The sequence below is a fragment of the Amphiura filiformis genome, chromosome 5 (assembly GCF_039555335.1).
Source record: "Amphiura filiformis chromosome 5, Afil_fr2py, whole genome shotgun sequence".
NCBI lineage: Eukaryota > Metazoa > Echinodermata > Ophiuroidea > Amphilepidida > Amphiuridae > Amphiura > Amphiura filiformis.
In genome coordinates, this window is record NC_092632.1 from 28148373 (window position 1) to 28167328 (window position 18956).

At 35.2% G+C, this 18956-nt stretch overlaps 1 protein-coding gene across 1 annotated transcript in view; it reads left to right on the forward strand.

The window, feature by feature from the left end:
- The window catches only part of LOC140152909 (myogenesis-regulating glycosidase-like), a 42471-nt gene extending 24262 nt beyond the window's left edge, over positions 1 to 18209 (forward strand). The window contains 3 exon segments of the mRNA XM_072175450.1: positions 7704 to 7777; positions 11573 to 12803; positions 12805 to 18209. Coding sequence (XP_072031551.1) covers positions 11637 to 12803; positions 12805 to 13983 — 2346 coding nt within the window. The 5' untranslated portion in view covers positions 7704 to 7777; positions 11573 to 11636 and the 3' untranslated portion in view covers positions 13984 to 18209.
- Positions 18210 to 18956: the final 747 nt, after the last annotated feature.

The window sequence follows — 18956 nt, forward strand, 5'->3', positions numbered from 1 at the left end:
TATCGAAACGTCTGCACGTAAGTGTGTTTTACCTGGACTAGTATATGAAAAAATATACTGATTCAGCCTAAATATTTATATAAGAAACCTGCAAACCTTTTGCTAATTTTTTTTATAAAAAAATGTTCATAGCAGCAAACTGTTAATTGTTTTTGAAATATGATTTGTACTACACTATCAGATTGCATTTTTTCACATGTAATATCACTTTGTGCAGTAGAACATTGGGTGCCTCCCCAACCTAGTGTTAGGTTTTAAGGTTAGGAATAGGATTAAGAAATTGTGATATTGATCTGAGATTAGGGATAGGGAACAATTTAAAATAGCGTCTGAAGCATAACATTGATGCTTTCGAAAGCTTAGGAGAAAGGTAATTTAATAGCCCCCCCCTCCATACAAAATCTAGTTCTGTGTATACAATATCATCAATCTTTTGGTTTTTTTCCCTTGGAGACACTATATTTCCAAAGTTTTTCTGTGCAGAAGAAAATATACATAAAATGTCTTGATTCCTGTAAGGAAATTATGGGACAACTTGAAAATATGTCTGCTGAATTTTTACATGAACACGTTATAACACAATTTGTTACTGCATTTACTCAACAACATTGAACCATGCATTGGCAATTGATTTGAATAGTCTTTTTTCATGTTTCAACATGGTGCTTGGTAAAGGCACGGATGTTTATAGATGAACATCATGAGTTGGTCATGGGTGAATACGATTAGACTTGACGTGATGAATAATGCTGCCAATGCCATGTCAATTGACTATAAAGGCAATGGCTGCCTTTGGGTAAAATCTCAGATGCTACATGGCAGCTATAGCATATCGTCTTCATAATATGATACCGGTATGTCATCATTTTATAGACCGATACAAATTATAGACAACATGTCCTCATCACAAACTGTCATAACCATCACATATCGAACCAACTTTACTATATGAAACTACCCAGTAGTAATTTTGCATATTAGTTTGTTGAAAATAATATTATAGAATACAGATTTTACCTGTCCAGCACCCGAATGACTGCAAAGAACTAGAAAATATGGATGTCGTACACACATTTTACCCATTATACAGATTTCAGCATTATAACTAACATGATATATTTTGATTTGGATGTTTGGTTTGGTTTGCATGATGAGATGTTCAGGGAGATGGTCACATTTGCACATCAAATCAGAATAGTGATCATTGATGGTAATAGTTGATTTATTTGTTCACTGCCTTTGATTTCTGGAATATATAAAATTGTTTCCATTCAGGTTCCTATGGGTAAGGTGCCATATTGCCAGTATTGGTTGAGGAGACATGCACAGTCAATGAAAAACAGTTGCTGGTGGACTTGGTCAGTGTGTTTTTATGTATGCACATCTTATAAATGACCATATGTCTGTAATATTTGATGCCATCAGGCAAAGTGAATATCTTGCCAGGCAAAATCTATTGTCATCTTTTGGTTTTATTTATTGCCTATTTCACAGGCTGTTTAATAAAATAGGCAGAAAATGTTATTCAATAACGGACGTTCCTGAAATTATCTTAATTTTCTTGTTGCTGAAACAGTGAAAATACAAAAGGAGTTGAGGCTTTTTGTAGCCACATCTCAGAAATCATATCGATTGATATCAGACCATAGATAGTGAAGGAGCTATCAGACTCATATATTGATTGGATAAGCCCAATATGGATGACCTAATTTTAGTGAAGGATGAAACAAGATTAATTAGTCTGGTATGTTGACATGATTTTCAATCTGGGCTGGTTTACCAGCCATAAATACACATGTGGCACAGTTTCTACTTCAGGGTGATAGTTAGAACTAATAGATTTCTGATCAGTTTGAGGAATCAGGATCTCCCATAGAAGTAGGTGAAATGACATTCGGGTAGAAATGCACAGTGGCAATATTAAAGGTAAGATTATAAATTTGTGTTTATTTTCTTGATTTGCAGTTTTTATATTTTGAATTACTTGTGTGAGTTGATCGATGTCTGTTGAGAAAAAATAAACATTTGGCCCAATATATTGGGATATCTGGTTGGGGGTCTTCTGCAAAAATACATAAAATGTCGAAACAGCAAGGATGTTACTAGCAGTCATATTAAAATTATGTTTAATGCCATTCTAAAATAAATACTAAATATAGGCAAATTTAGGCTTATAAGCAAGAACTTTCAAGGAGGTTTTTTTTTGTTTTTTTTTTGGTGGGGGGTGGGTCATTCAATGGTTAAGTCCCCAGTTGCATATGAATTTTGACAAATGAGACCAAAAAGGTGCAGTGTTTGATTTTATCATTGGTTTCAACATACAAAGCATGCTTACTGTTCCTGTAGGCCTACACGTAGTCTAAGTAACCACAAATGAAAGTGAAATGCCAGTGAAGCCAAAGGGCAGTTTAACTTCTTCCTGTTATTGTTCAACATTTTGCATGTTTACTGACACAGTGATTTACCATACCAATCAATCTAATGTTGCCAAAATGTATATTTATGCTAAAACAATATAAAACATCAGAAAAAATTGTTTACAGAAACTTTACAGATACACAGAACTTGACAATAGCCTATACAAGTGATCAACATATTAATTTTATACACTCATACATGTAGCTGAACATATAAATGTCATGTCAGAAGTTGGATGGTGACAAAATTGGAGATGACTTGATGAGATAAGACTATCCAATATGAGACCAACTAAAAGCTTGATCTATGCAGCGTTCAGAAGCCGTATGTGCACATTGATATGTATGATGGTGTCAGAGGAGATATCTTATGCTTCCCATAATGCATTTCTCCCATTTCTGTACTAATGCAACATGGGTGGATAATGATGAAATTTACCTCAATGAACGAAGCACCTCCAGATCTTGCAAAATATGTTTATTTCTTGACTATCGACCCATGTTTAGCCAGTTTATTTTTTAAATGAAAACAATAGGATGAATATGTACAAATGTAATGGGAGCATCATTTGATGAAATGAGGTGATGTATCGTAGATCGTGTTGCAAAGGAGTCTGGGAAGGGTAAGATATCTTTTTTGATTGGGTGATGTCCAGTAAATTGCATAAGCAGTGTCATGACATTTATAAGTGTTATTGAATCTTCCCGAGGTAGATGCTACTTGCAGTGAGTTGGTAAATTGTTAATTGAATTATACACATATGATATGGTTCATATTTCATCAAAAATCTGGTAGTTAATGTCAAGGCTAACGATGAAATTTAGTATAAAAATATAGATTGATTTTATACTTTTAAAATATTGCAAAAATATCAATTTATTACTTTCCTTTTTTTTAATTTGCAGGCTCAGGGACCCATGAACATGCTGCAATTAATTATTACATTGATATTTCAATTTGCTGGTTGCCATCACTCAGACCATTAACTGACACAGCTGACTGGTAATTGTTTCAGTATTCACAATATGTTATTCACTATCTATTGATCATCATCAGTTTTCATGCAATTCAATGAATTAAAGATGTAGTTTGATTCTATACATCTATTTTTATCATCCATCAACTCTATTGAGAGAGGAGTATAACACCAATGTTGTATTTGAATTTGATACACCATAGTGAGGGCTGCCCCAAAGCTGTCATTCTGCCATATGGTACCGTCTGGTAACTTGTGATATAGGTGGCACTCATTAGGGTTTCTTAGTTTTTGGAAGTTTTTTGTTCTTCTAGTGCACAGTACAATTTAATGAAAAGAAACATTTTCAAATTAATTTGAGAGCTTCTAAATACTAAATATTGAATCTTGGGGTTCATGAGGTGCTTTAAAGGTTACATTCTATTCTTGCATCAAGAGAGCAATTATTTACAGCAAATTCAGTGCCCCTTGATCGATTACGCACCTCTCCAAACAGAGAAAGGTCAACATTTTCACAGGCTTTGCACACTGGTGGTAAAGCAAGGATATTTCAGTGGAATTTTGAAAATCTGTCAGTGGAAATATTAGGGAATTTTGTTTTTGTGAAATGCTGGGAACCCTGAACTATGTGGATTTGCATTGCAAATTTAATGAACATAGAACATCAGGGATTTTATTTCTGATTCATTGCTATATCAAATTGTTTGTTTCATGCAAATACACTTACACCAGAAAATACAAACATAAAGCAGGACTTTTTGGCAACTTTTTAGACTGATGCACTTACTTATGTGTCAAAGTTTGACTTCCAAAATAAGAAACTTCCACATCATTGTGTTTCCACTGTGTGCGTCTTTTATAAACACTCTTTGTCAGTAAGTTTATTTTAAAATTGTATTCTGAGAAAACAGGATATAAAAATATAGATATGCAAAGTTAATTGTCCATCCGTAAGTGTTCTGCTCAATGACGTCAGAATATGGTGTGTAATTGATGACACCTTGAAGGAACAGTAGTAAATATTAGGTGTTTAATATCTAAAATGGAAATGCACTCAAATAAATTGCACTTGAGCAAGACTTTTGCAAACCTGAAAAAAATTAAACAGCATGGTTAATAATTATTAGTAAATAAGAGTGGTATGCCTTTTTTGCCCTGATGAAGCAGTGATGTCAAAGCGTTGAGGCAGCTTTTTCGCATGCACATATGTACTGTGTCTTTAAGGGTAGACAAGGTATTGTTGGTCGAAGTAGCCATAAAATTGATTTTCATTATCTAAATCAATATAATTGAAAAATAACACTTTGATGTTTTGCAAAAGTTCATTCTACAAATCATATACTTTGAAAACTCACTTGATTTATTGTTGTTAAAATGAGTTAATGTTAATGTACATTTTACAAAAGTGTATTTAGTAGATCCATTAAATAAGAGTTTTGGAACAAACCGTTTTAATTTTTTGGGAATTTAATCCACAGATTTAATCACAATATTTCGGCCCTAGGCCTTTATCAAGTGTGAGCTGCGATCCGCGTACCTGAAAACAACCAAAGAAAAGATTGTTGCGTGAAGCGTGTGCGTGTGAAAAGCGAGCGTGTGTTGTGACTTGTGCGTGCACGTTAAGCGCACATGTGTTTCAGCCCTCTTTACAACATAACTCAAGACCCATACAGGACCTACAAAAGTATATCTGTGATATTTGAATTCTTCTGCACACTTGCTATGAAATGATTAATGCAAATTTTGCCAAAGCTCACTGCCATTTGCAAGATGCTGTGAACTACTAAATCGCAAAAGTTTAAAATAGTTGCTAACCTTAAGCATGAGCGTCTGCAGTGTACGCCGGCGATTTGAAACTAAGCCAGTGAGCTGTGCCTAGTTAAATGCGCACTGACGTCACCATCACATCAGGGTGAAAAATGATATAGTCTTTACTCTTTGGGTAAAGTATTAATTTGAAATAATGTTTTGACAACCAAACCCACCATAATTGAAAAGGGATTCATTCTCACCACAGTTCTCTCTTCACTTATTACACACCTCAACTGCCCTGGGGCCATAGGTAGGCAATATCATATCATCATAACTATTAATTCTTGTTCTGCATACATTTGTGTATCCCTGATATACCATGTACATAAATAGTGTAGCAGAATTCAATCCATAATTAATTTCTTGACGTCACTACGTCCTGGCAATGTCGAAAGGGCATTGTGGGAAAGATAATTATTTTAAATTGCAAATACGATTCTTTTGAAACTCATGTAGCTCTCTCTAATAATGATTCTCAAAGGTACATTGTGCAGATTAAATTAATTGTCATTGACAGTTATTTATAGCATCAATGAAGAAGACAGTTTCTTGTACATAGACTCAGATAGTTGTTTATTTTTATTTTTTAGCTTTGTGGTAAAAGTACATGAACATATTAATTTCATAATATATATCCTTGATTGTTCCTTCAATTGCTTCAATTGGTCCTTTTCCACAAAAGGAATTACAATCATGCACTAAAATGTTGTGACACTTTGTATTTGTTTCATATATCCCCGGCCCCACTCCACTTAATCAATGTTGAATGCTCAAAATGCTAGTAGTAGTACTTAATTTAAAGGTGGTTGCGCTAATTGTCTGACATTACAAATTACCCAATCTTACGTCAAGGAGGGGGAGTAAGCAAGTACATAACATTATACTACAAAACAAGTTTAGCCTGCCTCATACACAAATTATTCATTAGGAGTTTGATCTTCAAGATACTTGCCCAGTGATTTTTGCTCAAGATTGTAGAATATTGTCATATCATACACAATTTAGCTACATCTTAATCCTGTGGAATTGTTTAGTGCAGTGATAGAGCTGTTTTAAGATGAGTTTCACATAAATTCCATTTGTTTGTTAAAGTATGAATTTTTGTCACAACTCTTGACTTAATATTAGTTCACATTATTTCATAACACTATTGTAATAGTGCAAACTATGTAACTTGTAATGGATTATCTTACTGTGTTCTTTCTTTATTATCCTGGTTACTCAATGGGGCTATTCCCTCTGCAATCCATATAACCATGGAAGATAAGGCCCTAATGTTCCACACAGGGAGTGTGAATTTCAAATGGGGTTACCAAAATGGGTGATTCCATTTGAAATCTACTCCCCCTGTATGAAATGTTAATGCCATGTCTTCTATGGTGTGTATGGTGTAATTTCAACTGGAATAGCCATCCTATAATTCATTCAGTGGATAAATTATCTTAGGGATGCATGATTTTAATAGTAAACACTACTGTATACACTACAACATCTCGGCAACTAACTAAATAGTAAATACTAGTAAGTGAATTAACAGTTTTGCTTGGGTTGCATACATGTATTAACCCGTTAAGTAAATCAATTATTTATGTTATTGCAGTCATTTAGTAATGTAATATTTTTGTTACCTAATGTACCTTCAAGGTCTAATAATATTAATAACTGATTTGGAGAGTTTATTTGAACTTTGAAAACTAATATGTTACAGAGGTTGTGTGTCTCTTAGCACAATTGATTTTTTACCATTTTTCTTGGACAGAAATTGCCTGTGTGCCTGTGAAAGCCCATAGGTTTTGTGTGTTTAATCTGGTCAACTTCTGGTGTGTGTCATCTGTTTATTACAGGAAGAGGATAAACATGTCTGGAAGTGTCATTTCCAAGTGAAATTTGGACACACTCCAGAATTTATATAGAAAATATTGAAGGTGACTGAACTTCACACAAAAAAAGCAAAGGCTGACGTCATTGTGATGAGTTCTAGCAAAGAAAAATCAGACAAATTCAATCTGATGATGTCATGCACCCTATGCCCCTATGATTTTGTGTGTAGATCATGTGAGTAGATGTGTTGACTGATAGTGGTGTATGTTTCCATCAGCTATGGACATTTGTACGAAAACGCCTCCAAACGTGGATGCACGCAAAACGCCTCCAAACGTGGATGCACGCAAAACGCCCAAACGTGGATGCACGCAAAACGCCTCCAAAACGTGGATGCATACAACCATTTTTGAATTCATTGAATCTGAGTATAGTAAATTGTGTGTTATTTTATAATGTAAATCTTCAGCTTTGCAAAAATTTGAACATAAATGAAGTTGATGATTATGTCATGCAACACATACTCACAACACTGATCCTGGAGACTCTTGGTTGCTAGTAGTTTTACCAAAGTGTGGTAAGTACTCTATATTGCACATGTGTAAATGCAGGTATCTGAAACATAAAATAATGAGTTGTCTAACTGTTTCATTATTCATCATTTTATCTTTGAAAGGAAATCACCCAGTTGCAAGTATAGAGACAAAAGCTCCTGGAATCAGCTGGGAACCACCCAAAATATCCCTCCTGGTAAAGCCAAACAAGTGTTTGTGTGTGATCAAAATATAAATAATTTGTAAACAGTTTTGGGTGGTTTTTTGTGTGTTAATATTTTCAATCATCCGGGTAGATCATATAAAGCTAAGAAGGTAATTATTACTTCATTCCATCTTAACTTACTATTTTTTTTTGTTATTCATCCTAGTTGCATCATCAGGCCTACTCATCTGATGCTGAATTGTTGCCTCATGATAAGGTTGGATGATGTCATGGGAGAGTCGTCAAGGTACAGTCGTCAAGGTACCACATGTCCAGTACGAGGAGGCTGTACTTGTCAAGGGCAAGGAACCTTCACTCAAGCGCAAGGAACCTTCACTTAATTGAGGAGGGGACTACACCACAACCTTTCAAGGACCTACGATGCAGCAATCAAGAAAGTACCTCAACAATTCTCACATGATGTCATTCCAACCTTGTCATGGGTCAACAATAAATAATAAGTTAGGATGAAATGATTTATTCTTAAACACTTCAGTAAGTTCCCGCAATCTTACTGGTTGTAAGGTGTGTTATATGACACACAATATAACACAGTTCAGCACATACCTGTATCAGTGTATGAGCTACTTGAACTAATTGGAGGCACATACATGTAGCAACAACAGGACTGATCAATTCTAAGCCCTAGATAATTCCTTGTAAAAGTAGGATTTAATTTGATTCAAATTTGGTATACTTATGATTAATATGTTTATTTGAATTGAAGTGTTTAAGAATGAGAATAAAGGTAGTGTTTTTAGCCGCGGTCATTACATCTAGCTATCTCATATAACACGGGTGACATCTTATCTGAGTAAAACAGCTCAGCTTCACCACGTTCTACATAAAATAGTGATGTTGCCCATGTTTAATGAGATAAAAGATGCAAGACAGCAGCTAAACCAATCCCTTTATTCACTAAATGATTACCTTCTTTAGTTTTGGGTGCTATAAGCACAAAACTAATTACTTATTGTTAATTAATTGCACTAACAATCAGAATATGATGTTTTAATATTAAAACGTTTTTACCCCTTCAAGTTACAAATTAATGTTGACGTTATAAACACAACCTTTTGTTGCTTTTTTTTTTGCTTGATTTGAAATTGTTTTGGGTGTGTGTGTGTATGAGGGGATAATTTGAGTGTGTGTGACTGGTGTTTGGAAGAGGTAGGAATCATATTAAAGGCATAATGTGTGATTTGCTTCACAGCGACGCCTCAATTTTACTCTTTTTGCATAATTATAATGCCCAGTGGTGCACTAAAATACCACATAAAAGACCGAGCCTGAAGTGCTTTAATAGCAGTAAAATTTAACTTTAAAACTGGGAGACCCAGTTTTATTCACAAATCACAATTCACCGATTGAGTGCTTGCTAACATGTCCTGTGGATGTCAGCTTATGTGTACACATGTCGAGCGCGACATCTGCTCCGTGCAGTATTACATGTAATATGATCAGCGAGCGTAGTACATACATTGTAGGTACTGGAATCAAATCACAATTTTCTTCGTTATACCTCATTTGTTTGGCTCAAAATTAAAAGGGATAATATGATCAGCGAAAACAAACATTTAAGTAGGAATCCATTTTTTATGCAAATCACACATTATTGCTTTAAAGGTGACAGGGAAGTTAAACAAATTATCGATCATCTCTTATTAAACCATTTTAACATAACATAGAAAAATGTTCAATAACCCACCCAGGCTTATGATTACTAATTTTCAATAAACCACCAGGTTCACACTTCATCACACTGTGTATATTACATTCTTCATTTGATTTTCTCAAGACAGTGACATTGGAGCTGGTTTTGTAAGTGTGCATCTGCTGTGTTAATGCCTTGTAAGAACTGCATTTTACTTTGCAAGCAGACTGATTTGAAACTATCTGCCTCCAAAAGTATAAATGTAGTATCTGCCAAGTCATTTACCTGCTGATAACTGCATATTTGCTTTGGGAACAGAGCGTTTTAAAAGTAACCATAACCTGTACCTAAGTAAAACAATATACAGGGTTGCCAAAAATGTCAGCTTGTATCGAGGGTCAAATAATCAAAAAGTCACCCAATTTTTCTCTTAACCATTGGTTTCTATGGGACAGGAAACTACCGGAAGTCGTTGGAACCAATGTTGAAATGTTGCCCAATTTTTTCTTAACCATTGGTTCCTGACATGAAACTACCGGAAGTCGTTGGAGCCAATGTTGAGATGTGGCCTAATTTCTGTGTGATGGGACACTCAAAAGTTGTGTTGAAAATCTTCACAATTCACCAAGTTGGACTACCAAATCACAGGTTTGGTGACCCTGGCAGTAAATGCTATAATAACACAAATACTACTTCTTGGAAGAGCATATAATGCTTCAGTGCATGTGACAGATCACATGATTGCACAAATCACATGATTTGAGTTGCACACACATGCCACTGACTGGTGGAAGGAATACACACTTATACATTATTAATGCTCATTCTCATTAACTATTTTGTTGTTTAAGGTGACATAATGGGTGAAAGCCACCCTCTCTAACTTGTTTGTATGCTTATATTGTACAAAAATGTACATTTCATTATAAACTTGTACTTGCTGGAACTGAAAATTGCTTTTTATTTCAGTTAGACATGAACTTCAGAATAATTCTGAATTATCCTGTGCACCATCCTCACCCTTACTATAAGCCTAACCCTATCCCTAAAACACAGGATGTGCACTGCATGGTATACCAGAATTATTCCTGAATTTCAAAATACCATCAAGTTTGAATGAAATGGAACTAACAGTTGAAGAACTAGAGGGTATTTCATTTCCTTGCAATTTTTACATAATACGGCAAGTGTATGTATGAATTTAAAAATCCAAGATACACTAATCTGAGAATTATTGGATTACCTATGCAGGCCTGTGTGCAGGATTTATTTCGGAAGTGTGGGACTTACAAAAAAAGTGGACCTCTTTTTTTTCAATTGAAAATCGCACATTTGAATATTTTTTTGTAAAAAATGGACTTGTACCAAAAAGTGGACCTTTTGTCACTTTCCTCCACTTTTGGACCTTTTTATTGAAGTAGTGGACCTTTGTGAATTTCTTTTTTCGGGGGGAACCACCTACACTCAGTCTGCATACAGGTCTGCATTTATGTCACCTTAATGTGCACTTTAACACCATCAATTCATACCTTCAAAGTTCAGACATGTATTTACATATTGCTGGTTACATCTCTATGTAACATATTAATGTGAAATAATGGTTTTATCAATATTGTACTGGAATGCACCCTGTACATAGACACATAATCTGTATCTTAACAACAAGCTGTATACCTGAAATAGCTATGTTGCATGACTGTTACTGAAAAAAGTACCAGAAATTGCTGCTGTAGAGAGCCAACATGTATGTCACTGCATCTAAAAGACTACATTAGCTATGTCATGATACCATTTGGCAAATATGATTATCATAATTGGAGCTTTGGATGCCCCCGCTTTTGAAACAATATTGCAAAAAGTAGATGGCCTAAATGCATTTTCTGGTGTGTAAACTTGTCCCATATTTATCAAGAAATCAAAAGAGTTCTGCAGACTAACTCCTCAAACTTACAGCAGCTAATATGAAAGTAAGTACTGTATGCATGCAAATAAAATCATACTGCATGACTGCTACCAACCAACCATTCATCTCACTGAGCAATGTCAATACATGTCTGAATCCTTGATGCACTTTTCATGGTCATCTAATATAGAGCTAAATAGTATTGTTGCATGATTCTTGCTCTTTGCAGACTGCATGTGTTGCTGCTTCTGCTGTGCATTAACCACACTTGGTGCGTAAACTAGCATGGGGCTATGGCCAACTCATCATCACGAAACTACCAATACATTCCCCTCAAGACTATGATAGCCATGTCTAAATCACCTGATGATGCAGGCAATGTTGTTAATACCACTCTTCTACCTTCCATATTGGTCACAGATGACAGCGACGGCACCGATGGCACAGGACACCACCAGGGAGCAACAACTGACCCGGATGGAATGGTCAACTTGGATCTTCAAGAGGTAGACCTGAACGAAATCCGAAGACGAACCCAGTCAAGCATTGACCCGGACAAGATTGACATCGGCTATCCTATAAAGATTCTGAAAACGCCTAGAGAGATCAAAATCAAGCTTGTTGTGGTAACCTTGTTTCTTATCATCATAGCCGTGACAACATGCGTATTAATTTTTTATGTTGAAGAACCATTGCATTTTGATATCGGTCATGCAACGTTGTACGTGGACAGTAAATTGTTTGAATTACGTCATGATAACAGAGTGACTCGAGGTCAGATAGGGCTTCGCATTCCTAATGTTTTGCCTTCCACATGTGCCCCATCCAACAAGAATACGCTGTGCGTAGAATGGAATGGATATGCACAATTGCGTGTTGATTGGGATGAGGATCCCATTAAAAGTACACATCTTGATTGTTACAAGGTGTCATGGGTGTCATATTTAAATGACTTAAGCCACAGAGACTGTTATAGTTTAACTAATGCTCACTGGTATGGAGGCGCTGAAGTTATGGATCAAAATTGGCCGTTAGAAAAGGGTGACCTTCTGCGTTCTGCATATCTTACAGGGAATGAAGTTTACGAATTTGGTCCAGTAGCTGAACGCTATTGGATTTCATCTCATGGTGTAGCTATACGTGTAGATAAAGATTCGCCATTGTACGTCAGTGTTAACATGGTTAATTCGGAACTTGGCAAAGCTCTATGCTTTGAAGCTGACTATAGCTATGACAACAAGTCACCTTACCCTAATGCAAATAACAGCAATGCTCAACTTGAGTATACAATGTGCTTTTCAAAAGAGGTTAAAACTGTCCATAGAAATATGACTGTTAATTATTTGAGTAAACCCCAGTGCTTCCCGGCGAATCCATCCTTACCTACCCCACATGGTCAACCCCTTCATGCGGAGAGAACGACTATATCGATCAAACTGGCATACTTGAGATGGCAAAAGCGTTGAATCAAAGTGGCTTTCAAAAGGCACCTTGGAAATCCGATGCGGTTATTCCTCAAAAGACGGCGATCTTGATTTTGCCAAAAGTAGATTCATAGATTCAGCTGGTATGATAGCTCAAATTAAAGACTATGGATTTCAAGTAGCAGTGAGTGTTAATCCGTTTGCAAATGTTGACTCAAAACGCTTTCAAGTTGGTGTGATGAATAATTATTGGGTCAAAGAAGCTAGAGGTGAAGCCCCTGGCTTATCCAGATGGAACAGAGGCATTGCTTCATTGCTGGACACTTCAAGCTCAAATGCTGTGGACTGGTTCTCCAGCAAACTTGACTCTTTCCAACAATACTCTGGCCTAGATTATTTTACTTTTGATTATGGGGAAGCAAAATATTTACCAATTGACTACAAGACAAAACAGTTACTTCGGAATCCATGTGACTACACAACAAACTATGCAAATATGGCATATAAGAAAGGAAACCCTGAAAATGGGTCAAATGAGAAAGGAAACCCTACAGTGGTACGTTCGGTTTTTTTAAATCAAAATATATCTGCAATTGTACAAACTATCCCAAAATCATTAAATAATTCAGATGATTTGAAGACCATCATACCTACTGTGCTTACTCTTGGTATCGTAGGGTATCCGTATGTCATGCTGGATATGGCATTTCCTTTGAATGCTACGGTGCCGCCTAAAGAACTCTTTGTCCGTTGGTTGCAAATCTCTGCTTTCCTACCAGCTATGAAAATCCCTGTACCGATATGGGAGTATGATGAAGATACTGTTAGAATCATCAAAAATTGGATCAACTTTCATCAAGACACAATTGCACCAAAAGTCGCATCTCTTGGCAGCTCAGTGATGACATATAGAGACCCGATCATCCGACCAATGTGGTGGATGCTTCCTGACGATGAGAATGCCCAGAATTGCGATTCGCAGTTCCTTATTGGTGATGATATCATCGTTGCACCCATTTTGGATCTCATCGAATCAGGGAAGAGCAAAGCTTCACGACAGGTGTACCTTCCAGCAGGTGTATGGGTAAATCAGCTGACAGATCAACAACAGAAAGTTGAAAAACCAGATTGGTATGATGTTGAGGCATCTTTGGAAGAGGTGCCATATTTTACCAGGATAACAAAGGGGTATCAAACACCCTCACCAGAGAGATAAAAGCAGTTAAGTTATACCTATGTCAACCAGTAATAGGTAGGACTCACAATGTGGCTAATTGATATACCAACAGCTGGGTGCAGCACTCTTACGCCACTTACATATTGTGTGACTGGTTCGAGCTTTGTGAATTTATACATTGGCAAGTTGAACTTTATCGGTGCTATGTACCAAGAAGCTAATAATTTTTCCAGTTTTAAGTTGAATAAATGTATCTAATTAGAATGCAGATTTAAACAACAGTTTAACCTATTAACCTATGATCATGATGATCAAGACCGGTGTTAGTGAGTTGCTCATTATTGTTCCATGTTTTACAAATCATGTGTCAAAAAAATTGTTGTATTGGAGTAACCTCTCTTACCCTAAAATTGGGCCCTACCCCTAGACTTTTCACACAAAAAAATCAGAAAAACCACTAGATGCGGTTCTCCTCTCCAAAATGGAATACAACTAACACCGAAAATTACGATCGCAGAACACTAGAGTGCAAAGTAAAGCATTTTTCAGAGTTGGCAAAATTGTTTTGTCATTTTGTGTTATTTGACTGCGAGATCAAGTATAGTATATTCAATATAGTACAGGAAATGGAAAAGGAAAAACAATAAAACTACTACTACTTTGCAATGGCCCGTTACTCCAATACAACACTATTTTTTTGGCCTAATGATGTTAATAGTGATGCAGATGTATAGTACTTTGGCGTATAAATTATGTGTGGTCACGAATTGTCTATAAACTCATTATAAACACCAACTGTTCTTGGAATGTACAGTACATAGTCTCGGTCCTAGCAGGCTTGTGCTCCTTCGTCATTATGTGTAATGATGAAAGTGCACAAGCCGGCTGAAGCTGAGATGAGTATATAATGTGCTCAAAACTTGGCCTAGATGGTATATTTACTATAAACTTGCTTAATGAGCTATTGTAAGATGGAAAATACTTTGCCTCTGTATATCAAACACATAAGAAATGCACTTTGGTGACAATAATCATTGTCCTTGTGTCTACTGATTTTGGCAGCTGAAGATGTACATAGATGGTGTATCATGTCAAAAGCTAAATATTTTTGTAATTATATTATATACAGATCCATAAACGAGAACATAGCTTCCCTTCTTGAAATTTTTTTGTCTAATATCAATAACGGGTAGGTAAAGATTGGCATAAATTTAGGGTAGTATACTGAAGATAAATTTTCCAAAACTTGCCTCGTCCATCACTACCACATTCTTCATTTATTAATGTTTGGTCAAAAATGAACAGTCATTTTTTTCCTAAGAGTTAGATGCACATGTATGTTATATTGACTTATTGTTGTCTGAAATGGTGAATATTCTGCAATTTAATGATTTTGTAAATAATTGCTACTTTGTGACCCAAAATAGTAAGCAAGTAATATGAGGCATGGTAGACTGAGCAAGGTTTTGGAACAGCATTCTTCATATAAACTGTCCATTACAAACATTGTGTTTGATAGGGTCAGTAAGGTTTGTACAGAGTCTCTTTAGATGCTATGATGTAGAGTATATGCTTCCATCAATGTTTTTTGCCAAACTGTCAAGTCTTTCCACAGACAAAGGAGAGGGGGAGCATTTGGGTATATGATAATGTGATCAAGTAAAATAATAAAATGTCTATACAAGAACATTCACAAATCATAAGTTTTAAGATACAGTATGCATGGCAACAAACAAAATTCTGGTCTCATTGAAGGTTGGGAATGCCATGCGGTATGCAGATTTTCTTTTGTTGTTTTTTTATTGTTTGGTTTTTCCCTAAATGGTGTATTGTTTGGATTTTATTATTTTTAATGATTTTGCTGGATACATTCTATAGATAAAATTTACAAAAAAAACCCTAAAAAACAAAATGAAGGAAATAAACTAGGAAGAAAATGTATTATCTGCACGATTTTATGAACGCTCGCGTTTGTCCAGAGACAAATGTTGTTATTTTTTGGCCAAATAATCTCAAAGCATTAAATTTGCTTTTACTTTTACATTTACTTTTTGTAACTTTTATAAAATAATGTTATGTTTAATATATTCAGAGAAGGTGCATGTGTATTTGGTGTCTCCTAGATATGACACAATAAGCTTTTCAAGGATGCTATATATCCACTGCAGGAATCGAGGAGTAAAACCACAAGGAGTATAATAATGGACCATTCCTGTAATTGGCACTTTTCTGCCGTTGATGGGGTGAACATCAATATCACACTTTCCTAGACCTTGCTTTTGTTCCTTTGTAATTATGATCATACCTTTCTTGGCCTTGTTTTTGTTATTTTAATTTTATAATCATGCTATACCCTTTAGGTCCTCGCTTTCACAATGTTCACCCCATCAACAGCAGGAAAGTGCCATTTAGTCTAGCTGAAATTATGTGTATCAGAAATTGTGAGTGGTGTTGCCTAGTTTTAAAGTGTGATTTGTTTCACAGACATAATTTATTGTATCGGTGGCAATTGGATTGGTCTTTGTCAAAATGGAAAAGAAAGTCAATGTGGTTGTATACTTTTTCAAGGTCCTGCACTGTATCAGAAAGTGCTTACAGTCGCCACGGAAGGTTAAAACAGTCTGAGAGAACAGAATCAAAGCAATTAATTATCTAATTGTTTTGTTTCTATTTTTCAGGCTGTTTTAACCTTAGTGTATCATTCAGGCCTACCTTTTTTTATTTTGTTTTAAAAAATATGCGTATGTTTTTTTGCAAATTTGTCAATTTATTTTATATCATGTTTCATTATTCTGGTGCTATGTGTGTGTTTCAATGTTGTCTATGGTGGAGTGAGAGTTGTTACTTTGCACAATAGCTGCCATATAATACTGCTTAAATACAGGGTGTCTCAACTAATTAGTACTGGTACACAATGTATTCAAAGCCATTGGAGAACCTGTTTATCATTCTTATCATTGAAGTTGAATGTCTAGTTTTTGCAATGCAAAGTTGAGGGAAGACATATTTTGTCGTGCACATAAGTCATGGAAACTATGATATTGATATCATAATCATGTTAATACCATAATAAATTATATTTTGGGACACCCTGTATGATGAACTATCCCAAAATTTGTTAAATAAAAGTTGGTCTTGCTGGTCAGTCTTTGTTTTATCCCTCTGTGGTATGTCCAGGGGTGGTGGTTGGGATGGTGGTGGGGGAGGGAAGATGTACTTGAGTTCTCCAGCAAAATCAATAGTTCAGTGTTAAAAACTGTAAATTTACATATGTGATGCGATCAAGCAAAATCAGTCGGAACTGGGAAATATTGATTTTGAGATATAGCCAAACAAAGGATATATTTCCTTTTGTTTCCTATTGTTTTGGAGACTCTTTAATTGCTCATATCTTTGGAACTGGTTGTTCAGTTTCAACAGGATTTTCTGCAAAATCCAGATTTGTAAATGCTTTTTACTATTCCGACTGTTTTTGCTTGATTGCATCACATATATAATGTCTTACACAATGAGTTCTGGAGTACACATGTATGTATCATCAATTTGGAGCTAACTGATTGGTGCAAAATGGTTTGATATGAACTGTAGATATTTGCTAATGTTTAATTACATGAAATGCTATGCAGAAATTTAATTGCCCTTAAATTAATTTAACATGGACTTTCAATTGCACTTGATATTTTATTTATAATCATCCATCTGATGTTCATGTATTTGCCTGTTATGACCTCAGAATAAATACCCAGAATGGTAAATATTGAAAGGATATTTTTAGATTGCTCAAACAGAACTGTTTTCAGTGAATATGCTAAGGCTACATGTAGGTCAAGTGTGTCTGTCTGTGGTAACTTTCACACAATTATCTAATCAAAACATTTAAAACAATTTTTTTTATTAACTTACAAATTAATGATTTTTGTGTATTTGATCACTTTAAGCACAAGTGCAAAAATAATGTAGCATGAAATTTTCCCCTTTTATGTATATACACAGTGAATGTTTGCAAATTATATCTTCATACAATTGAACTTGAGTACTTGTGTGTGATCTCATTGATCAAAATGAATGAGCAATGGTAATACCGTATGTTCTCTTACAAACACTCCCATTCTAATAAACACCCCACCATTTTTTCAACTAAATTGTTCTATAAATGCTGTGAAAATACCATACAGTATTGGTATTTTCGAAGATGCGATCACCAATTTCTCTATCCATGTGTGTGTCCATTGTTATCAACAGTATTTACTGTTATTTACAGTATTTAAAAAATCCTTATTGTTTGTGGAGCACAGTAGCATTTTGCTAGATGGCACTAACAATGTTTTTAAATGTGAATTTCAATGAAAATGCTTATAGAGAATATACAGTATATGTGCTTGAAATGTTTCCAATATACGCATTAACACCTCACCACTAGAAAGCTGTTAGTAAATCAATACATAGTCGGATCCACACAAGATTGTAACATTTTACTCTGATTCCAAATATTACTATTGCTTTAGCTGCAACTTGGAAACTATGAAGCTAGCATTTTAAATTTGAGGCAAATATTGTGACAAATCTAATGTGTGGCCAGGTATTTTTAAATAAAGGGAAACATATTTGGTTTCTTGGCTAGTGGTGTGGTGTTACACAATAACTTTGAAATGCATTTTGAATTCTAAATTTATTTTTTGAATGCGTGTTTGTCTCTAGGCTTAGTCATTTCATACTTCACTGCACTGCAGTCTGCAGGGAATTGCAGTGACTGTAATTTGCAATGAAATGTAATATTAATGTACTAAATACCAGTTGTGATTAATTTATCTTTGAAAACATTCTTTTAACTGGATTTTTACCAGGTAGGCATGAACTTTGCCAGCCAATGCAATTATTTGTCGTATGCAGTACAGTGGAGTATGAATATACCTTTATGCACTATGTTTGCTTGAGGTGGGAATAAAAATGAAATTGTAAATTGTACTTCCTTCATGTAAACCCAAATTGAAATTATGAAGACAAGGGGCTGT